Here is a 26,952-nt window from a genome sequence, read left to right as displayed (position 1 = left end):
CCTCAGCTCCTTCCCCTCCATTCAGTGCAGGGGGAAGTCCGAGGTTTTTGGATGTGGGACACACCTGCCTGTGTGATGAGGCTCCCAAGGGAGGCCGGCGTGGATTCTCTGATGTCTCATACGACCACATCCCCTGACCTCGCAGCCCTGGGGGAGGATGGCATGGGAGTGGTGTGGGCACCGTGGGGTCCTTGCCCAGGGTGTTGGCACCTTTGCACCTTTGCAGGCAGACAGCAGCGCATCCCCTGCCCTGTGGGTGTGCTAGGGCTACGTGTGGCACCCTGTGCCCCCCTCGACCCTGCTCAGTTCCCTGCCCCAGCTGGCCTGCTGTCCCCAGCTTGCCTGGCACTGAGATGGGACCTGGCAGCTGTGTGCTTGCTGGTGCTTGGAGATCACACCACGCTGAGCATCCTTCTCGCGGGGCAGGTCTGTGTGCCCTCTCCTACCTCAGGAGTGCGAGGCTGGAGGACCCCAGCTTCCCTCCCTTGCTCCCCAACCTCAGGGGAGAGCCAGAGGTGTTGGCAGGGTCACTTCTTGGGAAGGGAACTGCAGTAACGGCTAAAGCGCCGCTGGCAGGGGACACTTTTGGGGATGTGCGGAGTTCTCGGGGTCCTCCCGGGAGATGGGGCCGTCCCCCCGCGCATCCCCGCCGCCCAGGGACGGGGTATGGCGGGGCCGGGCCGGGGCGGGCCGGGGCGGGCCGGGGGCGGTCGGATGTCGGCCCCATAAAAGCTCGGTGCCACCGGCGGCCGCGGGCGCGGCGGAGGGATGCGGGCGGCCGTGGCGGTGTCGCTGTCGCTGTGCTGGCTCTGGGCGGCGGGGCACAGCCTGCCCCGGCTCCGCCTGTCCTACCGCGGTGAGCCGGGCCGGGGGCACCTGCTGCGGGACGGGGGGGGGCTGTCCACGGAGGGGTGTCCTCAGGGTTCCCCCTCCGGGGCCCTGGGGGCTTGGGGAGCCTCAGCTGCGGGGCGCCGCGCCCGGAGTACGGGGTTTTTTTTGGTGCGGTTGGTGGGCAAATGGTGCTGGGGGCTCGGGTTGGGCCGGAGTTTCGGTGGGTGGCTGCCCGGCACTCTCCGCTCCCCACGCGGGACGTGGGGACCCCCGAGGAGAAGGAGGAGGAAGAGGGGAGCAGAGTGACGGGGACAGGGATTGTGCCGCCGGGCTCCGCGCCAGCCCCGCTGCTTCCCCTGGGGGATCGTCTCCCACGTGGGGTGCGGGGAAACTGAGGCACGGCGGTGTTCTGGCCCCCGGCACGCTTTCTCTTGTGTGTTGGGGGGGGCTGCGGTGCGCGGGTGGTCCCCCGGCGTGGTGGGCGCTCAGCATCCTGCCCTCGGCTGGGTGGGTGGGTGGGTCCCCGGGCTGCACCCTCCGAGCCCCGTGGCGCTGGGGTGCGGGTGCTGGGGTGCCGGGGCCCCTCGGGGGGCTGCGGGGGCAGTGCTTGGTTTTAATTAAAACTCTCCTTGTGATCCTGCTCTGGCTCGCCGCATCCCCCGCCCTGCCAACCTAATCCACGGGCTGCTCCTGCCAAACTTGACGGAGCCTGGGGCGCCCCAATCTCCTCCTGGCCTCAAAGCAATGAACCTGCTCTAAAAAAATTAACATAAATTACATAATGTGTATCTTCCCCCTTCCCAGAAGGGGGAAAGGCCTGGGCAACCCAGCACTTCCAGAGCCCCGGGGGCTGCAGTGCCAGGGGAAAATTTGCTTCTCTGCTGCCTGGGCTGGGGGTTCCCGGGCCTGGCTGCATCCCCTGCTCTGTCCTGGGGCACAGCAGGTGACCCCAGGGGCTGCGTCTCTGTTGAATGGGAAACTGAGGCACGCAGTGCCCCCCACCCCCTTATCCTGAGAGTCCGGGATGGCTCATGGCTCTGCCCCGTGATGCGATCCGGTGTCCTCAGGTTGGGTTTGGCAGCAGAGCGAGGAGATTTGAGGTCTCAGCAGGGGTGAATCGTGGGGCTCAGGGTCTGGCTCAGTGTCTGATCCACTCCGGCGCAAAGTCCAGCCGTGCGGGGCCGTTTCCCAGGTGCGAGGAGCTGCCCCGGGGCGGGGTGGAAGCTCCTCTCAGCCTCCCACAGGGAATGATCCACCTTTGGAAGATTTTTTTTTTTCCTTAAGCTGATTATTCCATTCGTCTTCCAAATTGGAAACAGAAACTGAAATTTCCCATGAAACAAATTCTGCCACCGCCTTCTCCCCGGGGGAAGAAAAAAAAAAAAAAAAGAAAATTTCAATTAAAAACATTAGAGCCTCGGAAATTAAACCCGTGATGAGCTGAAGCTGTTTCTGCAGAGCTCCTCGACCTGGGCTCTGCGTGGCTGTGAGGTGACTTTGGGGGGTGACAAGGACAGTGCTGTGGGTGCAGGGATGGCCATGTACCCAGCCTCACACTTCAAGCCACTTTTTTCCTTTTGTTTCGACTTCCAACAGTGGCTCATGTGAGACGGGACAGAGCATTTTGCTGTTGTGTGGAGTGGAAGCATTGCCCTGTGCTCTTTGCTGTCCCTCCCGAGGGACCCCCGCTTGTGGGGTGGCTCCCGCGGGAGCCCCACCCTGGGGTAAAGATGTCCCAGGAATGGATGGGGCATGGCAAGGGGCTGTTCCCTGGGGAGGTGAAGAGGAAGGCGCCCTGAGCCAGTGTAACCCGAGGCACAGGAGGAATTCGCCAGGTCTGGGGGAGAAGGGGAAGCCTTGCCTGAAACAATAAAAGGAGCCGGACGACTTGGCCAATGTTGTTCTGAGCTGGGAAAATATTATTGCTGGGCAAGAATAGAAGGAGACGACAGCATTTTCCTGGGCTGTACCTGGTGATACGGGAGGACCTGATGTTGGGAGGACACAGGGAGGAGGGTACCAGACTGGGTGGAGGGGCCAGCAGTGCCAGGAGCCAGCTCTGCTTGCAGGCACAGGGGTCTTCCCGATGAGAATGGAGCCACTGGAGCTGTATTCACTGTGCCACTGGCATCACCAGTTCGGGCACTGGGACTGCCCTTGAGCAGGGATGGGGTGTGTGATGGGGTGAAGGTGTCTATTGTCCCCTGCTGGGGATGGACCTTGTCTCCCTTGCAGGGCCTAGAAGACACATTTCCCACCAGGATGTGGCATTGCATCGCTGGCCACCTCCTGGCTGGAAGTGACAAATGTCCCCCCAGCAAGAGCAGGACTTGGCACCCCAGTGTCCTGAGCTGTGCCAACTGGGCTTGTCCCAGCACCACCTCCCTTCTCACGGGGACATGTGGGAGATGCTCGGGCTGGGTGTTTCCCTGGGGTCAGCAGCAGTGGCTGGCAGTCTTCCGGGCCGGAGGGTGTTTGGGGACAGAGCTGTGCTCATCAATGGCGCTTTGTCCTCCTTCTCCGTCTGGCAGTCACAGTGGCCTGGCCTGGGGTCGGGATGGGTTTTCAGAGCCCCATGGAGCTGAGCCATTCCCTCTGGCCCTCTCCCTCTGGCAGCTGTGGCAGCTGTGTGGGCGCCACTGTGCCAGCTTGGTGACCCTGGAAGTCATTTCCCACCGGAAACCAGTCGAGCCACTGCTCCTGCCTCATCGTCACTGTGAGGGTCCCCTTGGCATCGCACGAGATTCAGGCTTGGGCCTGCTCTGGGGGCTTTGACTGTCAGACCCAGTTGCTTTGAGATGTGATGTCCATCCTAGGGATGCAGTACCCCCATGCTGGTGTCTCTCTCCAGGTGCCTGGGGAGGAAGCGTCCCTGTCAGTGAGTTCTGGTGGTGGTGGCAGTGGCGGGCTTTGTGTGGCAGTTTCCCCATGGCACTGGCTGTGTGCCTGCTATTGTGTCCTTGGCTGGCACCCAGCAGGGACAGGCCTTGCTTTCTGCCCACGCCATGTCCGGTCTCGCCACCATCCCAGCCCTGTGTGAGCCCAGCCCGGGGCTGATGGCACAGCCCAGCTCGCGGTGGCACGGCCTCAGCAGGAGTCTGGGGTGGTTCAGCCAAACCTTGCTGGGGGTGGCAACCCTGCTTGGGACCTTGCTGCTTGTTGGCTCTGCAGCTTCATCCTTGGCTGGCAGGGAGAAGAGCACTCCAGCCAGGTTGAGGCTGGGATGTCCATGCCTCTGGGAAGGGATGGCGACATGCTGCAGTCCAGAGTGGCTGTGAGCGGCTCTGCTGACTCCAGGACAACTGCATGATACTCAGAAGCAGCAGCTCGGAGGAACCCTTGGGGCTGGGATGGCTCCTGCTGATGCTTTCATCTCTTCCTGGCAGAGCTTTTAGGCACCAACCGCTCCGTCCTCTTCTTTGGTCACCGTGGTTTCCTGGGTTTCCGCTCCCTCTACCTGGATGAGTATCGCGACCGGCTCTTCATCGGGGGGAAGGATGTGCTCTACTCCCTGCTCCTGGACAGGACCAGTGCAGATGCCAAGGAGGTGAGCTGGGTCCTGCTGAGCACCCTGGAGTCTCCGTCCCCACCCTGGCCGCTGTGGACCTGTCAGTGCCCAACTGAGCCAGGCAAAGTCACTCTGAAACAAGACCTGCCCTGGGGATGGCCTCATCTGAAGTGCCTCAAAATTATTCCATAAACTTGTAGAGCCTGGCAAGGGCAGGCTGGCTGTGGTGTCTGGAGGGCAATTAGCTGGCAATTAGTCACGATCATCAGCCTCAGAGACTGATGGTGCAGCCCACCAGTGATTTCTGGGTATTGAGCATTGTTTTGGACCCCACTCTTCTAAAAAACTGTCATTGGGAGGTTGAGTGCTGCCCATCACCATCTGGGCATCCCCTTCACGGGCCAAATATTCAGCTGAAAGCCTGCAGAGACAAGGAGCTAAAGGGATCCATCATTGCAAGAAGTTGTAGCAGGGTTCAGCCGGCAAAGCCCCCAGATCTCTCCTGCTTCCTTGGTGGGAGAGGTGGTAGACCAAAGTGATGGTGCGGGTGGTGGCTCCCCTCCTCTTTCACCCTCTCCACTTTGACTTTTTGTTTTTCAAACACAGCTCTGGGCAGTTTCTAGCTGAAGAAAGAGGAGGAGGAAATGAAGTGCCCTTCGGTGTGCTGGGTCACTGCGGTGGGGTCAAGGGCTTGTGTACCCAAGCTGCCCTTGGTCTGAGAGCCGCTAAAGGCTGTGGGGGACATGGACTCCATCACTCCTGCTGTCCCCTGGGCACCCTTTCCCCAGGCCACCCACAGGCCTACCCCCTTCCAGTCCAGCTCCAGCTATCCCCAGCGTGACCACCCCAATCCAGCCCAGCTGTGGGCTATTACTGCCAGGACGCATCTCCCCAGGAGGAAGGGTCCTGCCCGGGGTTATAGGGTGGGAGTCCTGGGCTGGGTGGGTTCCACGGAGCTGTGGTCCCTTTCTCTGTCCCTCTCTGCATCCCCTTGCCATTGGCAGCCTGGGGATGTGGATTTGCATGGCTGGGTCCCTGCTGTCCCCCCTCCCTGCTCCAACAGACCCTTTGTGTTCCAGATCCATTGGCCACCCCGCCCTGGGCAGACGGAGGAGTGTTTTCGAAAGGGGAAGGACCCAGGGGTGAGTCTCTCCCTATGTGGGGGTCCCCTTGTGCCAGATGGCTCCCCCCATGTTTGGGCTGTTGTCACCTGCCAGGGATGGCCCCCTGGGGCTCAGGGGACATTTAATCCTGGTGCACAAGGGAAACTGAGGCAGGGAGTCAGTGGCCAATCCTGGCCATGCAAGAGGCTCGCTCCAGGCTCTGGAAATCCTGTCTCAGTGGCTCTGCTCAGCCCCATGGCCACACAGTGGTGGTCAGTGTGTCCCAATGTGGCTGCATGAGCAGGCAGGGATAGCTGGGCTTTGGGACCCAAGCTTGGAGGGACAAAAATCCCCATGGTGTGCTCCAGACCCCAGCAACACTGCTTGGCCCATCCTGGCTGTCTCCAGTGGTGGGAAATCTGTAACTGGCTCAGGTTTGGTGACCTTGCTCCCTAAACCTTACCCCTCTTTGTGTCCCCCTGCCCTGATATGAAGCAGGACTGTGGCGGGGCGAAGGTCCCCAAGGCTCCCCTGGCCCAGACAAATTGCTCCCAGGAGTCCCTGTTCTGCTCTCTGTGTTTATTTTACCAGCTCTCACCGACAGATCCAAGCCAGGGCAGGCTCAACTTTTTATTTTCCTTGAACATATATTTTTTTTCACTTGCTATTTTAGAGGCTCTTTGCAAAGGGAAAATAAACAGCAGGAAGCTGGGAACCCCCGGGGCGGCTCGGCAGCGGTGTTCCCAGCAGATGAGGGGCCTCGCATCCCGCTGTGGAGGGGACAATGGAGGGCAGGCAGGGCTGGCGCTGGCCAGGGGGAGCTGCCAAGCTAATGGTGGAGAAGGATGGGAGCCCTTTTCCAGTGGGAACTGCCAGGAGATAATGTGCAAAGTCAGAGGTGGCAGGTCTCCAGCCCTGGGGGTGTCATTGCTGTCATCCCCCAGAGAAGGGGACACTTCCAGACAGCAGCAACCAGGGCTGTTCTGGAGGCAGCCCAGGATGCCTGTGGGTCTCTGTCTCCACTGTTTCCTCCTTTTGTTTCATCCCTGGCGTAAGCAGGAACATGACGGGGAAGGATGTCCCTGCATCTGGTCACGTCCTGGGCGCCAGGGGCTTGGGGCAGGGCTTGGAGCTTGCTGGGCAGGTGACGTTGCTCCCCTGGCTAGCGTGGGCTGTGTGACAGGGTGAGTGCACAGGTGCCCGCAGGCAGGAGATGCCCAGGTGGCAGCTGGATCCCGTGTGGGTCCCCTGGGATGCTCTTGCAGCAGGAGGACCAGTAAAAAGCCCTGTCCTTTTGCAGTGGGCTGGGGACCACCCAGATGAAGTCCATACAAACCCTGTCAGTGGGTACAAGCTGCCACCCCAGATCCCTGGCACCGGGCTGGAGGCAGGGAGCCAGGGCTGGGGCTCACCCACTGTCGTAGGGCCCTAGACAGAGGCAGGGGGCTGGGGGTGGGGAAGGCACCAATACCCTGTGACCCTTCCTCTCCCCTGCTGTCCCCCCAGACTGACTGTGCCAACTATGTCCGTGTGCTGCATCCCTACAACCGGACACACTTGCTGGCCTGTGGGACGGGCGCCTTCCACCCCATGTGCACCTTTGTCTACGTGGGGCACCGTGGCGAGGTAGGGCAGCATCCCCAGCAGGACACCCCTGGGATGTAGATCCCCATTGCCTGCCTCTCTCCTGAGGGGCCTTGGGACTGCGTGGGGATGCTGGATGTGGAGTTTGCTCTACCCTGAATACTGGTGGGGGGGTGTGTCAGGAACCAGCTCCCTGTAGTCCCTTTGTCCTTCTGCTGCCCCCTGTCCAGCTTTCCCATCTGTCTGGCCTGGCATTCCCTTTACAGACATGTCCCCAGGGGCTGGTGTCCTGCCAGGGGCTGAGGTGGGGGTGGCATTTTCTCCTCTCCCAGCTAACTGCTCATAAATCAAGCTGGCTGGGGTGGAATGGCAGAACACCCCTCAGAGCCCTCCCCACAGCCTGGCCCTGCCTGGGCAGCGGGGGAGCTCTGCCTGTACCGTGATGACTCCGACTAGGCAGGCGGGCGAGCAGTGGAGCTGGTGGGGACCCTCATGGCATCAGTCTTGCCTCAAAAAGCGTGGATCCTGCTTCCAGATGATCCTTTGGGTGCACTGAGTGAGGTGCAAGTCAGGCAGGGACCAGAGCTGGCCTCTGCATGCCCAGGCACAGCCTGGGGCTCACCTGGCTGCTGCTCTCCCCAGCACACCTTCAGCCTGGACCCCGCCAGTGTGGAGAGTGGCCGGGGCAGGTGCCCGCACGAGCCCAGCCGTGCTTTCGCCAGCACCATCATCGGTGGGTTGTCTTCCTCACGATCTGGGAGCCTCTGGGGTTTGGGCCAGGGATGGTCCCTGTGCCAGCTGGGTGTTTTTGCAGGTGGGGAGCTGTACGCCGGCCTCACCGCAGATTTCCTGGGACGCGATCCTGGTGTTTTCCGCAGCATGGGGACCCGCTCTGCCCTGCGCACAGAGGTGGACCAGCGCTTACTCAACGGTAACAGCTTCCCTCTGCCCCTCCATTCCCCCCAGCAGGGCTAGTGCCGGGGACCACGAACCTTGTGGTGGCCAGAGCATCTGTGGCCATGGTGCAGCATCCCCCGTGCCAGCTAAGAGCAGGGAAAGGCACCAGGGCAGCAAGGTCTGGGGGTGCTCCTGGCTGGCATCCAGCCCCAGCATGGTGTGGGGTCTGGAGGTGGTGGCTGTGCCCTCTCTCCCCACCTGACATGGCTGGCTCTTGCTTGTAGATCCCAAATTTGTGGCAGCCCACTTGATTCCAGACAACGATGACCGGGACAATGACAAAGCCTATTTCTTCTTCACCGAGAAGGTGGTGGAGGCAGACAGCAAGGAGCACGCCATCGTCAGCCGTGTGGGGCGTGTCTGCGTGGTGAGATGCTGGTGGGGACTGCGGGGGACAGGGATGCATCAAGTCACAGCAGTGGCCCTGATGCTCCCTGTCCCTGCAGAATGATGCTGGTGGCCAGAGAGTGCTGGTCAACAAGTGGAGTACCTTCAACAAAGCCCGGCTGGTGTGCTCTGTCCCCGGCCCTGGTGGCATCGACACCTACTTTGATGAGCTGGGTAAGGGGTGCGTGGAGCTGTACTGCACCGGGGCTAGTCACTTAGTTGGTGGCTGGTCACTTAGTTGGAATCCAGGAAAAAAAACATGCTCTCATTTCCAGAGGATGTCTTCTTGCTGAGGACAAAGGACGGGAAGAGCCCAGAGATCTATGCCCTCTTCAGCACCGTCAGGTGAGTGGTCCAGCTCGTCTCTGGGGATATCCAGCTGCAGCTGCCCATGACCTGCCCTGTCACTGTCACCAAGGGTTGCTGGCCACTCCCCTGGTCTGCACAGGGATGTCGGTGCTCCCGCTGCCAGCAGTGCCAAGCATGGCTCTGCTCAACCCATTCTCCATCCCCTTTCAGCCACATTTTCCGGGGCTCTGCTGTCTGTGTGTACCGCATGGCCGACATCCGGGAGGTCTTCAACGGGCCCTTTGCCCACCGGGAGAGCCCCCACCACCGGTGGGGTGCCTACGAGGGCAGGGTGCCCTACCCACGGCCAGGCGTGGTGAGTGACTCCCTGGAGCTCCAGGTCCCCTCTGCTCTTTTGGGATGGTGGTGGGGCCATCCCCCATCTTCTCACCTCCTGGAGAGGTCAGCTGGTGGTTTGCCAAGGTCTGGCAAAGGGGTGGAAAAGATGGATTCCAAACTGGAAGGCAGAGAGGGACCCAAACCAGCTCTGAGGAGCAATGAAGGGGGAAGGAGGGATGGGTGCTGGGGTGGCTGGGCTGAGCTGGTCCCCTCTTGTCCCCTCAGTGTCCCAGCAAGACCACCAACCAGCCCCGGCGGCAGTACAGCACCACCAAGGACTTCCCCGACGAGGTGCTGCACTTCGCCCGCGCCCACCCCTCATGTACAAGGCCGTGTACCCCCGGCACCGCCGGCCCCTCCTCGTGAACACTGACCTGCCCCACCGGCTGCGCCAGCTCGTGGTGGACAGGGTGGAGGCCGAGGACGGGCAGCACGACATCCTCTTCCTTGGGACAGGTGAGCAGCAGGAGCAGAGTGCAGGAAGGAGCCCCGGAGCTGGGGCTCCCAGGGCTGTGTGATGCAGGGTGCTCACACCTCCATCCTCCTCGGCCCCCAGATGCTGGCTCAGTGCTGAAGGTGGTGGTCCTGCAGAAGACAAGCTCAGCCACAACTGAGGAAGTCATCTTGGAGGAGCTGCAGGTTTTTAAGGTGACATTTACTGCCCCATGTGTAAGGGAGGGGGCAGTGGGGTGAGCTCAGGTTGGGGACACACGTGGGGATGGAGGCTCGGGGCTGTCACTGAGTTGTTGGTCACTGGAAGGTCTTGAGGCTGTGAGGGAAGAGGGTGGCTGGGGGTATTTTCACCCTCCACAAAACATTGCTGATTCTCTGCCAAGCCCTGGTGGCTCTGAAAGAGCTGGGCTGTCCGTGGTGAGGATTATGCCAGCCTGATGACCACTCCTCTCTCCTACAGATGCCTGTGCCCATCACACAGATGGAGATCTCCGTCAAGCGTGTGAGTACAGACACGGCTTGGCCAAGGGGCTGGGGACCAGGCAGGTGACCAGCTGTGGTCACTAGCCTCTCAAAGCTGTGTGGTGCTTGCCCTGGGGTGTCCTGGTTGGGCCCCCAGGTGCTGAGCCCATGGGGGTTGCCAACATCACCACCTTGGTGCTGTTCCCCCAGCAAACGCTCTACGTGGGCTCCAGCCTGGGGGTGGCCCAGGTGCGGCTGCACCAGTGTGAGTCCTACGGCACTGGTTGTGCCGAGTGCTGCCTGGCCAGGGATCCCTACTGCGCCTGGGATGGCACCGCCTGCACCCACTACCAGCCCTCCGGCAAGCGCCGCCAGCGCCGCCAGGACGCCCGCCACAGCCACCCTGCACACCAGTGTCTGGACCAGAACCTGACCGGTGAGAGACTGGGGGCCTGCAGGGCTGAGGGGCTCCTCCAGGTGCCCCAAGATGTCCTGACATCCACAGCCCTAGCACACAGAGGGGCTTGTGGCCATTCCATGTGGGCACTCTCACCTGCCCATCTCATAGACCAGACCAAGAGAAGGTGGGTGCTGCTGGGGCTGGGGCTGTCCTCTGGGAGAGAAAGGGATGAAGTCACACGGTGGCCAAGGGGGGTTGACGCCTGGGCAAGTGGAAGCCTGGCTCTGCCCTCCCTGTGAGTCTGTGCCTGTCTTTGCCCCAGTGGATGATTTTGAGAGCGTTGAGGAGAAGGTGCTTTATGGGGCAGAGGACAACAGCACATTCCTGGAGTGTGTGCCCCGGTCCCCGCAGGCCAGCGTGCAGTGGTTTGTCCAGAGGCCCCCCGATGAGCAGCGGGATGAGGTGAGGCTCCCCTGCACCTGCTCCCCTTGTGGGCACACGGGAGGGGTGTGGGGCCAGACCTGGACACCCCCAGCCTCGCGGTGGCCGACAGGTGAAGACGGACGAGCGCATCCTGCAGACAGAGCACGGGCTGCTTTTCCGCAAGCTGCACCGGCACGACGCCGGCACCTACTACTGCAAAACGCTGGAGCACGGCTTCACCCGGACCGTGTCCAAGACCACCCTGGAGGTGATCGCCAGCGAGCAGCTGGCACACACCGTCCCCCGAGGGCGAGGGGATGAGCTCCCGCACCCGCTCTGCCCCGAGCCCTGGCTGGTGCCACAGGCTCCCAAAACCTGGTTCAAGGATATCATGCACCTCATCAGCTCCCAAAACCCACGGCGGGTGGAGGAGTACTGTGCCCGCCTCTGGTGCAGCAGCCGCCCCCACCACCGCAAGAGCAAACTGGCCCAGGCCAAGCTGGTGCTGGCTGGTGTGGACGTGGCCAAGAAGGGACGGACGGCCAAACCCCACAGCGAGAGGAACCGTGTGCCCCGGCAAGCACCGGCCGCTTAGAGAGGGCAGGGTAATGGACGTGGGGCAGCCACAGGCAAGTACCAGCTCCCCGTGCTGCTGGTGGCCCCGGGGGCATCTTGCCCTGGTGGGTGGCTTGCAGTGCTGCCAGCCTAGTCCCCATGGCCGGAATGGATGGACGGGTCCCTGTTACCCTCAGTGGCTGCAGGGTCACCTCACAAACAGGCGGTGAGGTGGGACTCGTTGGCCCCTTCTTGCTCTCGCAGGTGACGTAGCAGGTGGGGGCTGTAGTCCCTGGGTGGGGTGGGGCATGGTGGCATGGTGCCACCCAGGCCATGCTATCACCCAGATGCTGGCTGGATCCCTCCGTGAATAATGGGGCTGAGTGTGGTGCCGTGGGGAGCGGTTGATGGCTCCAGGCTCTTTCCACACCAGCACAGAGCCTGGGGAAGATGATGCCTGCTCGTATGGGGGCAAAACCAGCATCATCCCAAAAAGCCTCTGTGTGCACGAGGAGCCCTGTCACCCGCTGTGCCTGTGGAGCCACAGCTGTGCTGTGTCACCCAGGGCATGCCCTGGGGGACAGGGCTCCTTCCTCCCTTCTCTTGGCACTGGGACACACTCAGCAGGGCCAGCCTGTTCCTGGGTGCAGCTCCCCACTTCTCCTCTGTCCGCCTCACAGCCACAGTTTTAGGGCTGGACAGGGTTGGGGAGAACAGCAAACGGCTGCGGCAGGTTAGACCTGTTCCTGGGTAAACACTGGGAGAGGCACTAATGCCACTGCAGTCACTGTGCCCAGGTGGGAGCAGGGACAGGCAGAAGGCAGCCCCAGCACAGTGTGGGGGGCTGTACCGCAGCTGGGGTGGTTTCTGCTGGTTGGTGGTCCTGCAGGGGCATGGGTGGGATGTGGCTGGTTTGGGTGAGCTCCTGCTGCCTGGGGGAGCTAAACCAGCAGCCAGGGCCTCCCCCAAACGCAGGGGTTGGGGGTAGGTGCCTGGAGGGCACCTCCAGGCTGCCAGCGAGGTGTTCTTGCTTTCCTCACCCGACATGAGCTCACTCACGGTCAGCCTGGGGTGATAAAGATCTGCCCCTTCCTGAGGCAGGGCAGCCCCACACAATGGTGTGAACCGCAGCCCCGCCGGGACGGGCATTGTTCAGAGCTGGAGGAACGGGAAAGAAAAATAATAATAATAATAATTAAAAGGCCCTAAATAGCTCACACAAAGCCAGGTCCTGATATCATCTCTCCTCCCTATGCGTGTGTGTGTGTGTGTGTTTGTGTTTCTGCTGCAGCAGCGGCTCCCCGGGAGCAAAGTCCCTCGACAGCACTGCCCGATCCCACAGAGACAGGTTGGGGGTCCTGGCCCCCTTCTCCAGCTCCCTGTCCCACCTCTCCTGCAAACTCCATGTGTCTCCTGGGACGGGAGAGCTGTGGTGGGGCTGGCAGGCTGGGACATGTCCTGCACGGAGGGGAGTAGCGCTGGTAGCGCTGATTTATGGGGCCGGGCGGGAGCCAAGCACGTGGATTTGGGTAATGGCAGGCCTGAGGGGCACAGGAGAACAACAGCCAGCAAGAGACAAGGAGGGAGCTGGGTGCAAAGCCAGAAATGAGAGGAGTCTGATTCCTCAGGGCCCCGATTAAACAGCTCTGCAGTGCCTGCACTGACCCGTGTGGAACACCCACACCCTTCTGTCTCCGAGCGATGCCTGCGCTCTGCAGAGCAGGGGCTGGGCTGCCCATTGTAGGGGACACAGCAAGAGGGGGCCCGAGGGCTCTGCTGTGTATGGGACCTGGCCCTGAGGTGAACTGTGAGAAGCTGGAGATGGCACCAGGGCCAGCAGTGCTTCAAATTGAGCAGGAAAAGAGACCAGGAGCAAACAGTCCCCCAAACAGCCAGCCCCCTTTTGGGGACCTGGTCCTCCTGGGTAGATTTACCACTAAGGCTGGAGCAGGAGAGATTTTGTCAGGGCTGCCCCACAGCATTCTGCAGGCTTTCCAGCAGATCAGCAGCCAACTGAGGCAACCTGCGTCCCTAGAAACTTCCAGAGACTGAACAACTATGACCACACCCTCATGCACCTGGGGGGTGGAAGGAGACACCGTCCCTGGGCAGACCCAGCGCCGCGCACCTGGGTCTCTGCAGAGGGGGATGAGCCCTACCTGGGCTTGGCCCTGTCCCAGGGGGGGCAGGAGTGGGGTGAGGGGAGCGCTGGGGGCCGGGGTGTGTGTGGGAACGGCCACAGAACAAAGCCATGGGGGGGGGACAGGCACAGCCGCCCGTCCCACTCCTATTTTTATCCCACTTCCTAAGGAAGCGCAGCGTAGGGGCGCACGCTCGCCCTGGGAGCTTTCCAGCCTCTGAGGTGGCAAAAGTGGAGCTGCTGGCCAGGTCAGCCCGGCCCCAGCCTCGCCAGCAGCTCTCACACCTCCACACACAAGCACAGAATCGATCAGGTTGGAAGAGACCCCTGAGATCATCAAGTCCAACCTACAACCCGACACCACCACGGCACCGAGCGCCACATCCAGCCTTTCCTTAAACACCTCCAGGGACGGTGATTCCCCCACCTCTCTGGCCAGCCCACTCCAATGTCGAAGCCCCCTTTCCATAAAGAAATTCTTCCTGATGTCCAGCATGATCCTCCCCTGGTGCAGCTTGAGACTGTGTCCCTCTCATCCTGTCTTTAGCTGCTTGGGAGGAGAGGCTGGGCAGCACAGCCCCTCACTGCAGCCCCTCAGCAACAGGGCAGCCCAGGCTGCTGAGCCTGAGCCCCATCATCATCATCATCATCATCATCACCCCAAACAACCCTACAGACAAACAAAACGACGACAGAACCCCAAACCCACCAGATGGATGCATATTATTATTATTATTACACATTATTATTCTTGCTATTCCTTCTGCCCAACGTGCACATTTCCAGACGCTTTGTTACGATCACAAGGCAGGGATGGGGTCTATCCAACAGTCCTGGATGTTGCAAATTCTGGCAGAGGCCTCTACCCTCAGCAGTGCTGTGAGGCGAGCAGAGCCTCCTTGAAGGCAAAGGGGCAGAGCTAAAAAAGCACTCAAGTATCACAACGTCTAGAGAATCATAGGCATAAAGCTCACGAGCATGTGCCGTTAGCTAAATTCCCTAGACAATAGCGGGAAGTAGCAGCATGCAGTGAGGAAAGGCAGAGAGGAGGGGCTGGAAGTCAAGTCACCAGAAAACACAGAGGAGTGAGATGTGACAGACCCCATTGTTTTAGAGGCAACACACTCTCGACACCCATGCTCCCTGCACACGCCACGCCAGAAAGAAGAACAGACGGGCATTTTTCAGAGGATCCGCTTTCCAGGGAATCCCGCGCCCTTCCCGGGCCCTTCCCGGCGCCCCCGCCCCTCGGGCCCCACGTGCCTGTGCGTGGCCACGTGTCGCGCCCGCGTGACGTCACCGCGCGCGGCGATGACGCACAGGGGCGAGCGACGGCGGATCCCGTAGTCGGGGCCGGACATGGCGGCGCGGCCCGGCCCGCGGGAAGATGAATAAGGGCTGGCTGGAGCTGGAGAGCGATCCCGGTGAGCGGGGCCGCGGCACCGCGCAGGGGCGGGGCTGGGGGCGGGCCGAGGCACAGGTCGGGGCGGCGGGGGGGCTCTGAGGGACACACGGGTAGCGGGGCCTGGGCTGGGGGGGACATGGGGGACAGGTCAGGGAGGCTGCAAGGGGCAGGCTGGGAGTGTGGGGTGTACGAGTGGAGTTTTGGGGGGTGCGGTGTGTGGTGCATAAGTGGAGTTTTGGGCGGGGCTGGGGCTGGGAGGTGTACAGGTGAAGTTTGGGGGGGCTGCGGTGAAGTTTTGGGGGCTGGGGCTGTGGGGTGTGCAGGTGAAGTTTTGGGGGTGTGGGGTGTACAAGCGGAGTTTTGTGGGGGCTGAGATGTACAGGTGAAGTTTGGGGTGTGAGATGTAGGGTGCAGGCCTAGAGTAGGAGGGTGCAGGAGGGCAGGAAGGTGCTGGAGAGCCCGGCATGGAGAAACCGGCAGCAGGACGGCCAGAGGTGCCTCCTTCCCGCTGCCTTGGAGGTGGAGTCTGTGGCGGAGTCCCGGAGTTGTTCCACGGGTTGGGATTTGAGGGCCAGCGCTGGTGTTGGCTGGGGCATTGTCTGAATGTTGTTTTAACCCTGTGAGTCGCTGTAGGGTGGAATGGGGTTGTCCTGTGGAAGGCTGGGAGCTGCTCTCTAGGATGGGGCGGTGAGTTTTTGAGGCTGGGGGTGAGGAAACTTGACCTCTGCAATTGTCTTCTCAGCAAAGGATTCTGTCTGCTGTCGGTGTCCCAGTCACCCCCAGTTTTGCTGCTCTTTATCCTCTTTACTGGTACTTGAAAAATGCTGAAATCATTCCCATCCTGTCCAAAGTCACAGGACATGGTGTGGATTCTCACAGCTGGGAGGGAAGGTTATTTGCTTGGGAGATAATCTGTCTGGGCAGAGGCAGGTTTTTTGGATCTGTGGCAGCTGGGACAGATATTAGGAGTGACCCGTGTGCTGCTCTCAGCTTTCAGCACATCCCATGAGCTGAATATCGTCCCACTGGCTCCTACTGTGGGGCTTGTGCTGAAATCTCTGAGTGTTTTACTGGTCAGGAAGGGTCGGTAGGTCCAGGTTTGGGCTGGCTGCTGGGTGGGGAAGAGAGCCCTGGGGACATCCCGGCTGCTGGCATAGTGTTGTGTGTGCTTGTGGACACCAGAACGTGTCCCAGCCAGCCCATATCATTTGGAATGGGTGTCTGAGTGTTCCAGGAGAGCTGTCAGTAGCAGGAGTGTGCCTTTTGTAGATGCTGAGGTAATACAAAAGATTGAAATATATCAGAAATCAAAGTGGGGTTGGAAAGGACCAGGAAAGTGCTGGGGTTTGGTGTAATGGCCTGGCACAGTGAGCAGGCTCCCACTGGTTTGAAGCATCTTATTTCCACAGCATATTTCTTCTCACTGGCAATTTTGTAAGAAATACAATGTTTTCTGATAAATCAATGAAGACTTTTTGCTCCCAGGAGTTTCCTTCCTGTTTTAATAATTTTAACTTTGGTGTGGAAGCCCCTTGGGCTCTTCTTAATTGAGCCACATGCATCAGAGTCCTTCAATCCATTGCTTACAGGGATGTTTCTCAGGATTTAATCCTTCTTATTGGTATTCCCTGGACTCCCTCCCAGGCTTTCAGCAGCCTTTATTAGGGAGATAAAAAAGCAGATTTGTTATTCCAGTCTTGAACTCGCTAACTCCATGTGCAGACTGACTGCCTGAAAATTGGGCTGACTGCCTTTGCTTCGGCATCATAGTGGCAGCTGCTGCTCAGTTGCTGGTATCTGATAATCCTTGTTTTCTTGCTGTTGTCTCTGTATCCCTGGCTATGTCCTCCTGCATTTGGTAGTCACTGGAGACAGGCTGTTGGATTTGGTTGCCCCAAAGAGACAGGGAGATGAAGACGAGCCTTTCAGCCCTCGGAGTTCCCCGCAGCCCTGTTGCTGTGATCTGGATTTCCCCTCACTGGCTTTCACTAACCAGGAGCAAAATGATCTTTCTTTAAAATATCCTGTGACCTCTTCAGCCATTTTTCTCTCTGGCTACAAGTGTGTGTGTGTCATTTAGGTGCTCCCTGCTGCTGCTGCTCACTTGGCAGGTCACCTGCAGTGGGTCAGGATGCATTGGGCTCTGGCAGGAAAGAGCTGGTTCAGGTCCTCTTGAGGAAGAGGATGATCACTGGGGATGGAAGGGTGAAGGGAGTTGGAGCACCTCTGAGGTCAACAGCCCCACTGCTGGGACTCTCTGTGATCCTGGTGCCGCTCTGCTGTGGGTTTTCTGGCTGTACCTTGGCCTGAGACCCTCTGGGGCTCTCGGGGGATGATGACAGCAGATTTTTTCTCTGCTCTCTTCAGCCAGAAGTAACCTGTTGGTTTTGTTCCTTTCAGGTCTTTTCACACTCCTGGTTGAAGATTTTGGTAAGTCCAAGAAACTTTCCTGGGAAGTCGGTTTTATGCCTGACATTACCTTGTCCTTTCTGGTGGGCCTTACACCAGCTTCTCTCCTTTGTCTGCAGGGGTCAAGGGAGTGCAGGTTGAGGAGATTTATGATCTGCAGAGTAAATGCCAAGGGTGAGTCAGAGGCCTGAGAGTGTGAGTTTTGTTAAGCAGAATGGTCTGTGGGCCTGGGAACTCATCACCAGGCATTCAGAGGGGCCCCTGTGAGCTTGTCTGTCATGGAGGTCAGTGCTGTAAGTGATGGCTTCAGCAGGTTTGGGGCAGGTGAGGGACATACTTCAAGGGATTCATCTCCCTCTCACCGTGGAGAGGTGGTGTGCTTGCAGTGTGAGCTTTCTCCCTGTCCTGGTGCTGTGAAAAGGCTTTGAGGCTGTCACTTCTTAAAAGCCATTGCTGAACTCCTCTCAAGAATGAATCCAAGGTAAGTGTAAAAGGAGGGTCATTCAGTTGCCAGGCACTGTTCTGCAGGTCAGTGAGTGTCCAGAGGGGAATTTCCCATTTCTCTGTCTTCAGCCTCTTAAGACTTGTCAAACCCCAGAGTTTTCAAGCTTGCTTGTTGGCTGAGCCTGGAGCATCAGTGCAGGAGTGTCCTCAGTAATGTTGGGCTGGGGGGATTGTGGCAGGGATGGTCACCTCCAGAAAGATGGCACTGGTCATTCTGCTTTTCCTCTCTTTCTTTGCTCTGCCCATGGTTTGAAACAGAAGGTTTCTGGTGCTGGGCAGAGCAGCCCCACTGGTGTGGTTGGTCCAAAGTGCTGGAGCTGCTGCTTTCTCTCTGCAGCCCTGTGTATGGGTTCATCTTCCTGTTCAAGTGGATTGAGGAGCGCCGCTCCCGCCGGAAGGTCTCCACGCTGGTGGATGAGACGTCGGTGATCGACGATGACATCGTCAATAACATGTTCTTTGCTCACCAGGTAGGCTCCAGGAGGGGGGAAAGTGTGTGTGGGGTGTCTCCTGTGACACCTCAGGGAAGCAGTGTGGTACTGAGAGGCTGCACTGATCTTGCTGGTCATGAGGGCAGCTCCTCTTTCCTGGGAGTGTCTTCCCTGAGCTCCAGGTTGGAGGGAATCCAGTGAGGGCTGGGAGACTGTGGCCTGCACTGTGAGCAGATGGGGCACGGTGAGGCTCACTAAGTGATACTGACTTCCTTCCTTCCTGTGAGAGCTGAGGTCAGGTCATTGCTCTCACAAGCACTGCTGGTTCTTGCATCAGTGCTTTCAACTGATTGTTGTCAGCACGGAGGAGTTTTTGAAAGGCTGCCTTGTTCCTGCTGGTTAAGTTGGTCCTTGTGTTACTCTCCAGCTCATCCCCAATTCCTGTGCCACCCATGCCCTGCTGAGCGTCCTCCTCAACTGCAACAATGTCGACCTGGGCCCCACGTTGAGCCGCATGAAGGATTTCACCAAAGGCTTTAGCCCTGAGGTAGGGGCAGGGTCAGGCAGGGCTGTGCAGGAGTGGCACATGTGGCCCTGCCTCTCGCTCCTCTCTTGGGGTGATGCTCTTAATGAGCTGGCTCCTTCCATGCCCTCCATGGCTGCACATTGCAGCAGGATTGCCTTTTCTCTCTCATGTTCCTGCCTTGCCTTGCTCAGAGCCTTGGTTCCCTTTAGGCTGGGCACAGCTCTGAGCCTTCTGTCATGTTACTCCCTGTAATCAAAAGTCCTCTCTCCTCCCTTCAGACCTATTGTGAAGTCTGTTTTTCTCCAGCTGTAATTTATTCAGTAGAAATTGTGTGCTCTTTGCATCTTGGGCTTTACCTGTAACTCAGAAGAATACAGGGTGTGCCTGAGGGTTTCTGTCCTGGTCCTGTGGGTAGATGGACAGAGGGAGTGGGAAGGTGGTGGGTGAAGCATTTTGTTTGTTCCCTGTCACTTCTCAGCTGTTCTCCTCTCTTGTTGTTGGCTGCAGAGCAAAGGCTATGCCATCGGCAACGCCCCGGAACTGGCCAAGGCCCACAACAGCCATGCCAGGTGAGTGAGGAGTGTCTGCAGCTCCCTCTCTCAGAGGAGGAGGCAGACTCTCCATGACCTCTCACCCTCGCAGGCCGGAGCCACGGCACTTGCCAGAAAAGCAGAACGGGATCAGCGCGGTGCGGACCATGGAGGCTTTTCATTTTGTCAGTTATGTCCCCATCAAGGGACGGCTCTTTGAGCTGGATGGGCTGAAGGTCTATCCCATTGACCACGGTAAGAGCCCACCTGTCCCTGCTTGTTGACACAGGTGAATAGCACCCTGGTGTGTTCAAATGTATTGTTTTCCATTGCCTCTTAGTGTTAACTGGTGTTAGTGAAGAATCACTCCAGTGGCTCCCAGATTTATCCTGAGTTTTGACAGTTCATTTTGGAGCTTGTGTGCTGGGTACTGTGCCTAGAAAGCAGTTATTTCTAAATGTATTGCTGTTGTTTTGCCAGCCTTGCCATTTTCCTCCCCAGTTGCTCAGGGCCACGAGGTCCTTCAGCTCTGAAATAACTGCATATAGCAAGGAGAATTTATCTCCTCACTCCCTCCTTGTGCCACATAACCACTGTGTGTTGGTTGAGGCACCAGGTCCCAACAGATCCAGTGGGCTGCCCAGGTTACTCCCTTCTCTTACAACTTGACCACTCAGTTCTGTCTTTCAGACAGTTATTTATCCCTGCCAGGTAGGTTTCTGTCTGTCAGCCCCTTTGGTAAGGTACCCACTTCATGTACTTGGTTCACTTAAGCATGGCCTGCTTTAAGTCCAGCTGTGTCTTGTTATCACAGGGCCGTGGGCAGACGACGAGGAATGGACAGACAAAGCCAGGAGAGTGATCATGGAGCGCATTGGCCTGGCCACTGCAGGGTAATGTCCTGGGCCATGGGGCAAGCACTGGCCCCTTGCCATATTGCCCTGGATTATTTGTATTATGGTTTCTGAGTGGCAGGTTGTGGAAGTGGGGGTGGAGAAGGTTGCCTATAGAGAGGTGCAGGCGCTCTGCTCTGCCCCTTGCCTTCTCTTGCCTGCAGAGCATGCGGAGAAGCTGCATTCCCTGTGCGATGCAGAGTCCCTGCAAATGCTGCACAGTGTTAAGAGTGGCCTGGTTAGGTCCCCGTTAGCTCAAGTCCATAGGAGAAGGATTGGTGCTTCTGGTCTTGAGCTGGGCCTCTTGAATGCTTGGGTGTAAGGGTGACAGCACTGGCACAGGTTGCCCAAAGATGTTGTGGAATCTCCATCTCTGGAGATATTCAAAAGCTGTCTGGATGTTGTCAGGATGACCAGCTCTGGGTGTTACTGCTGGAGCAGATGACTCTCACAGGTCCCTTCCCACCTCAACCAACCTGTGACTGTGAGGAGTGTTTTGTGTGGTAGCTGAAGCAACCTTGCACTGCTTCACCAGCCACTGTGAGGTTGACTTGGTTTTGGGGAGAAGCCTTGGGTGTGTTGGTGTTAAAACACCCAGGCAGGAGGTGGGGATAGGGGCTGTCACCACAATCCCATGGCTGAGGCCCGCTGCCCTTCCTGCAGGGAGCCGTACCACGACATCCGCTTCAACCTGATGGCCGTGGTGCCTGACCGGAGGATGAAGTACGAGTCCAAACTGCATATCCTGAAGATGAACCGCCAGACTGTGCTGGAGGCCTTGCAGCAGGTAGGACAGCCCAGGCCTGGTGAGGGGAAGAGGCTGTTTTCAGGGCATCTACCTGTGCTGCCAGGGCCCTGGCTTTGAGGGTTTTGTTTGGTCTTGGGAAAAGTCTCGTGGGAAGAGGAGATAACCAGCCTTGCTGCTTGGCTGTTGCTGCTCTCCTGGGAGGTGACTCACCTGTGTCGGTTGTGTGCCTGGGCACTTGGTGTTGGCTCACCCTCATGAGCTCTGCAGTGCTTGAGTGGGAAGGATGTGGTTTGGGTCATTGCTGGTCCAGCATGCAGTTTCTATGTCATTTGCTTTCAAGCTTATCCGAGTAACTCAGCCTGAGCTGATCCAGACCCAGAAGTCTCAGGAGTCTCAGCCTGCTGAAGAGGCAAAGCCAGCCAGCAGCAAGACTGTGACTCCAGAGAGCACCCATCCAGGTAGGACCTTGTACCAGCAGTGTTGCCAGCCTGGCCTGCCATGGAATGAACCCAGGGTGGTGACAACAGCTGCCTGACCTGGAGCTTGGACAGTTTCACTGTGATCTTCACTTCCTTTTCTGTGAGCCCTGCTCCATGTGCACTGTGCTGAGGTGTGGGTGATGCCTCTGTGCCTGGGGGGTAGTCAGAGGGATGCGAAGCTTCAAAGTAGGAGGGCTGGAGCTTGGGGACACCAGTGACAGCTGGAGGTGGGTGTGGTGGTCTGGAGGAGTGTAAGAGCTCCTCTCTCACCTGGGTGAGTAAGAGGTGGTAGAGGACATGGAGTAAAAGGTGACAGTGCTGGTGATGAATGGAATGCTGTGCTTGTGTGGCAGATGGCACTGATGAACCCACCAGCCAGGGACACCCCCCGGCCACGCAGAGCCCCCCCAGCAAATCCAAACCGGTGCCAAAGACGACAGCGAGCGGTATCAATGGGGCCCCTCCAGCAAACCCCAACCCCATTGTGCAGAGACTGCCAGCCTTCCTGGATAACCACAACTATGCCAAGTCCCCCATGCAGGTAGGCTGGAGCGCCAGGCCAGCAGCACGCCTGAATCAAGCTGAGCTCTTTGCCTCCAGTCCCTCACCTCTGTGGGAGCATGGCTGTCAGCTGGCCTAAGCCCAGCCCTGCCTTGCAGCCAGCCTGGCCCAGCACTAACCCAGGCTGGGAGGGAGGAGCATAAATAAAGACTGACCTGACAAAGGAGGTTAACCTTAATGTGGGTAAACTGAGCAAAAATGGGGAAGGGTCCCTGTTTCCTCTCAAAAGACACAAGTCCTGGTGTTAAGCTGGACCAAGGATGAGTCCACTGGGCTCTTCCTCCTTGCCCTGCTGCCAGCCTGCCTTCAGCAATGGTGTGTTGCAGGAAGAGGAAGACCTTGCGGCAGGAGTGGGTCGCAACCGGGTCCCAGTCCGACAGCACCAGCAGTACTCGGACGATGAGGATGACTATGATGATGATGATGAGGAGGAAGTTCGTAACACCAACTCAGCCATCAGGTGACAGCTTGAGCTGAGGGTGGGGGGCCGGGAGCTGACATTTGCAGAACCGTCAGTGAGGACTTCCCATACCTCTTTCCTTAGCTCTCCGATAGTTCTGTTCATCTCTTCACCTGCCCTTTTACTTTTCACTCACTGGATTTTGTGAAGTCCTTCTGTAGCTCTTCACAGCCAACTCTGAATTTCAGCTGCCCTGAGAGTAACTGTGTATTGGCAGCAGGCTTTGGGGCTTTGAGGAACCTTGGTTCACAGTGCCAATTGCCAGTTCAGCTCCTGGTGACAGTTGTTAATGTGCTTGGACTGCTGCTAAGGCCAGGAGGTTGCAGTCACAGCAAGGGTGCTTTGGAAGAAGAGCAGGGGGTACACAGCACCCTGTGCCTCCCAGCAGTGTAGGGATCCCTGGGACTGAGTGGTTCAGTGGTGCTCGGGTGCTGCAAGAGAAGCTGATGGCACTGGGGGTGACCTGGAAGTGTTTCAGACCTTGTTTCATCCCAGCAGGCAGCCTGGACTGCTGAGCACAGAGCTGGCAGTGTCTGTGCTGGGCCTCTACCTCCTTCCACCAGCTACTCACCTTCCCTGCTGTGTTCCTGGGCAGGTACAAGAGGAAAGGGCAAGTGAAGCAAGAGCATGTGGCAGGGGCCGCAGATGGCCAGCTCTCTGTCCTGCAGCCTAACACCATCAATGTCCTGGCTGAGAAGCTGAAGGAATCTCAAAAGGATCTTTCCATTCCCCTGTCCATCAGGACGAGCAGCGGGGGTGCCGCCGTGGCAGTGGTCACCCACTCCCAGCCCTCCCCCACGCCCAGCAATGAGAGCACGGACACCGCCTCCGAGATCGGCAGTGCCTTCAACTCCCCGCTGCGCTCTCCCATCCGCTCGGCCAACCCCACGCGCCCCTCCAGCCCCGTCACCTCCCACATCTCCAAGGTGCTGTTCGGCGAGGAGGACGGGCTGCTGCGCGTCGACTGCATGCGCTACAACCGGGCTGTCAGGGACCTGGGGCCCATCGTCAGCTCCGGGCTGCTGCACCTCACTGAGGACGGCGTGTTCTGCCCGCTGGCTGCTGCAGGTAAGCGCCTTACAGCTTGTAGGGGGTGGTAATCTCACCTAGGGTGACAGGACAGTTGTCCTTTGATTGTGGGAGTGGATGCCAGTCCTCTGCAATAGCTCCTAATGCTTCCTTCCCCTGTGTGTAGATGGGAAAAACTCCCCCTCTTCCATCAAACCCGGTGAAGAGGCCCCAGTTGCGATCAAACTGGAGGAGAAGGAGGGCAGTGAGGCCAGTGACAGCAAAGAGAAGGTGGGACTTGGCAGGACCAGTGATCACCCTGGGGGGGAAAAGTATTCTCCCAAGGTGAGTTTTGTGCTGCGACAGCCCTGGGAGCGTGGAGCTCACCCGGAGGCGCAGCAGCGCTGGCAGTGACTGAACCGCATGTGCACGCTGTCCCCTCGCGTGTCGTCGCAGCCGCGCCTCGAGGCACAGGGCAGTGCAGGTTTTGTGCCTTGCGTCATCTCGGGGACCTTTGCCTTGGTAGTGGGCGCAGCCCCTGTCTCTGCAGCTGAGATGTTCAGCCTGCTGTGCTCTCCTCTGGGCCAGGGGCTGGTGAGACCCTGCATCCCCAAGCCCCAGCCCGCTGGTGGTTTCACAGCCTGTCTGTGCCCTCTAGCCAGGGGACAGGACCAGGCTCAGGCAGCACCAAGGGCTCCCTGGAGGAGAGCTGGATAGAAACTGATATTCCAAAGGGAAGTCTTCAGATTTCTTTTTTGAGGGGAAGCAGGTCCTGGGGGGGGTGGTTCTGGCACACAGGCAGCCCCTCCCCCTGTCCTAAAACCAGGTATATGGGGCTGGGGCAGAGCCCACCTCCCCTGGGGCTGGCCGCAGTGAATTCCCTACAATGAACTGATCTCCTTGCTTTCCCCCAGCAAGTGTTTTTCCTTTGGATCCTCCCTTTCCTAGCACAGAGAGGAACACCTGCCAGCTCACCCTGCTGGCTCCTGGGCTGTGGCTGGGTCTGTGCTCACGTTTGGTCTGCTTGATCCTGGTAGGAGCTGCTGGCGCTGCTCAAGTGTGTGGAAGCAGAGATTGCAAACTACGAGGCCTGCCTGAAGGAGGAGGTAGAGAAGAGGAAAAAATTCAAGGTGTGTTGGTGGCTTGTTTGTATTGCTGATTTAGCTGCCCAAAGGCTTTTTTCTGGGGTGGTTTTATGCACAAATGGAGGGAGAGCGGTTCAGCTGAGAATGGCGATGAGGAGCATTCAGGAGTCCCTTCCCTGTTACCAAACAGCTCAGCAGGGCAGAGCTCTCAGCGGGGCGGACCACAGCCCCGACATCCTGGGGGAGGGTGATACAGCTCTGGGATGAACATCAGCACTGATAGGAGGCAGGGGAGAGTCTGCAGAGATGCCTCCCTGCCCACCCTCACATCTTCCTAGCTGCCCTTTGTGGAACATGCCAGCATCTGAACGGGGATGGAGACAGTCCTACTTGTGCCCTGGCCCAGGATAGTCTGGGAGGTGGGTCCCTTCCTGCTTGTCTCCTTAGTCTGTGGGCTGGGCCAGGCATGCCAGTTCTTTGTCCCCTGTTAACCTTGAACTCTCCCTTCTCCCTGCCCCCGGCTTGTGGATTATTTGTGGATTTGTCTCTTTGTAGATTGATGACCAGAGGAGAACCCACAACTACGATGAGTTCATCTGTACCTTCATATCCATGCTGGCCCAGGAAGGTGAGCTGTGCTCATGGGGCAGAGGGTTTGGGTTCAGCTGGGGCAGCTGCACTGAGCATGATGGAGCAGCAGCTGTGAGCCTGGGAAGCTTCACCCTGCCCGGCTCCCTGTTTATGCCAGGCCTGAGGCACAGGGTGATGCTCAGTCTGGGGAGCCACAGATCTCTGCTTTTATAGTCCCAGGAGGTGCCCACTGATGGCTTTCGAGAGAGAGAGGCAGGGCTGCCCTCTGCCATGGGTAATCCCAGCACTCCAGGCCCATGTGTGTGCTCTCCCTGCAGGCATGCTGGCCAGCCTTGTGGAGCAAAACATCTCCGTGCGCCGGCGGCAGGGAGTCAGCATCGGCCGCCTGCACAAGCAGAGGAAGCCGGACCGCCGGAAACGCTCCCGCCCCTACAAAGCCAAGCGCCAGTAGCCAGGGAGCCAAGACTGAGAAACAGCAGCTGGGCTTTGTGGCTTTGGGCACTGGCACTTGGATCTATGTTACCCTTTGCCCAAGGAAGAGGGACCACAGTGACGAGCCCTCAGCCCAGGTGGAGCCTGGGGACAAAGGGAAATTGGGTTTTTCTCTGTTCCTGAGCTGTGAAAGGCAAGAACCTGTCTGGAGGAGTTCCTGCAGCAGAAGGGAGTCTGGAGTGCTCAGCTGCCTAATCATGCCATGGCAGCACCCAGATGCCATGGCCTCTGTCTCAGCGCCCTGGCTGAGGACTGTGACAGGAGGGAAAGAGCCCACCCAGCTGGGGATGGGTCTGGCGTTGTGGGAACGCTGGCAATGCCCATGTGAGGTTGTGCTGGCCGCAGCTGGCTGTGGCTTGTGTCCTCCTGTGTCTGGGCCTTCAGCTTTGTGCTTCCCTGGGATGTTCATGTCTGTGTTTTCTATCCTTCTCCCTTCCCCAAACTCATTTTTGGTCCTAACCCAGGCTTTGGCCATTCTGAGGAAGGTGGCTCCAGGACAGAGTTGCTTCTGCACCCACCTGCCACTGCACTGCCCAGTGCTGGCTGAGCTCCTGGGCATGGCATCACCTTCCCAGTGTAGCTTGGCTCCCCAGTGGGCCATGGCAGCTCTGGTGCTGGATGAGGGTGGGGAGGCTCATCTGTGCCCAGCCCTCTGTGGTGGTGCTGGGGTGGCCTGTGCCTCCTGCTGCTCTCCTCAGGACCAGCTCTGTGGCCCTGGCAGTGCCTGTGGGTCACACAGCATTGCACCAGGCCCAGTTCCCAGAGAAACCCCGTGAATTATGAACAGACCAGCTGCATATGGGGGCCTCGGTGGTGCTGGGCACGGCCCAAGGGTGTGGCTGTGGCTTGGTGCAGCCTCGGGGCAGGGGGAGAGGTGGCTGGTTGCTGCAGTGGTGGAGATGGGATGGGGGCAGCAGTGGAGGGAGCTCCCCTAGCTGCCTGCTAACCCGAGGTTGCTGGTGCAGCCTGGCTGCCTCTTGCCCGCTGCCTCCTGCCAGCCCCCAGGAGCCTGGCAGAAATCTGAGGTATCAGAGGTGAGCACAGCTTTCCACAGATGTCCTGGGGCAGGAGTCCACAGGAGAGGACTGAATTTTTTCAATATGTGTACAGATCTTGACTATGGAATGAAACAGTTCTTTTGGTATTTGTTGAAGGAAAGAAAATCCTTCTGTCTCTTGCTGTGTCTAATATCAAGTGCTGTAAATAATGGATCTGTCTGAAGGAATAAAGCTATCCTGTAATGGCCAGCCAGGGAAGAGGTGTGTGAGGGAAGGGGGGGGGCAGTGGGGCTGGAAACACCATGTAGCAGCTCCACGCCCTGTTATCCCTCGTGGCAGCTC

At 58.8% G+C, this 26,952-nt stretch overlaps 2 protein-coding genes across 4 annotated transcripts; both read left to right on the top strand.

Annotated features, from left to right (window-relative positions):
• Positions 1 to 754: 754 nt before the first annotated feature.
• Positions 755 to 12,585, top strand: SEMA3G (semaphorin 3G). The gene is given in 17 exon segments (XM_039558795.1): positions 755 to 856; positions 4,218 to 4,378; positions 5,419 to 5,481; positions 6,949 to 7,068; positions 7,669 to 7,759; positions 7,841 to 7,957; positions 8,208 to 8,350; positions 8,430 to 8,544; positions 8,646 to 8,715; positions 8,890 to 9,034; positions 9,283 to 9,373; positions 9,376 to 9,513; positions 9,614 to 9,705; positions 9,971 to 10,012; positions 10,183 to 10,408; positions 10,695 to 10,834; positions 10,926 to 12,585. Coding segments are annotated over 17 exon segments (2,307 nt in total). The 5' UTR covers positions 755 to 768; the 3' UTR covers positions 11,391 to 12,585.
• A 2,222-nt stretch (positions 12,586 to 14,807) lies between these two features.
• On the top strand, positions 14,808 to 26,859 carry BAP1 (BRCA1 associated protein 1). Of its 3 annotated transcripts, none has more exons than XM_039559090.1 (17): positions 14,808 to 14,914; positions 17,296 to 17,325; positions 17,424 to 17,478; positions 18,146 to 18,278; positions 18,667 to 18,786; positions 19,273 to 19,334; positions 19,408 to 19,550; positions 20,110 to 20,188; positions 20,852 to 20,975; positions 21,277 to 21,394; positions 21,769 to 21,956; positions 22,303 to 22,436; positions 23,032 to 23,504; positions 23,632 to 23,789; positions 24,482 to 24,574; positions 25,085 to 25,157; positions 25,438 to 26,859. In XM_039559090.1, the coding sequence occupies exons 1-17, from the start codon at positions 14,878 to 14,880 to the stop codon at positions 25,569 to 25,571; spliced, it is 2,154 nt and encodes a 717-aa protein (XP_039415024.1). In that variant the 5' UTR covers positions 14,808 to 14,877; the 3' UTR covers positions 25,572 to 26,859. The 3 variants fall into 3 exon arrangements, with proteins under 3 accessions (XP_039415024.1, XP_039415026.1, XP_039415025.1); XM_039559092.1 differs by having other exon boundaries at positions 14,809 to 14,914; positions 23,179 to 23,504; XM_039559091.1 differs by having other exon boundaries at positions 14,809 to 14,914; positions 23,632 to 23,735.
• The last annotated feature ends 93 nt before the right edge of the window (positions 26,860 to 26,952 follow it).

This window comes from Corvus cornix, chromosome 12 (genome assembly GCF_000738735.6).
Source record: "Corvus cornix cornix isolate S_Up_H32 chromosome 12, ASM73873v5, whole genome shotgun sequence".
Lineage (NCBI taxonomy): Eukaryota > Metazoa > Chordata > Aves > Passeriformes > Corvidae > Corvus > Corvus cornix.
This window is presented reverse-complemented; position numbering and strand designations above follow the sequence as displayed.

What these genes read in the sequence shown, in the direction of transcription:
- BAP1 (XM_039559090.1), top strand. Translation starts at nt 14,878, where the DNA reads ATGAATAAGGGCTGGCTGGAGCTGGAGAGCGATCCCG. An exon ending in CCAAAGGCTTTAGCCCTGAG is followed by an intron (nt 18,787 to 19,272) that starts GTAGGGGCAGGG and finishes TGTTGGCTGCAG; the next exon opens with AGCAAAGGCTATGCCATCGG. An exon ending in ATGCCAAGTCCCCCATGCAG is followed by an intron (nt 21,957 to 22,302) that starts GTAGGCTGGAGC and finishes GGTGTGTTGCAG; the next exon opens with GAAGAGGAAGACCTTGCGGC.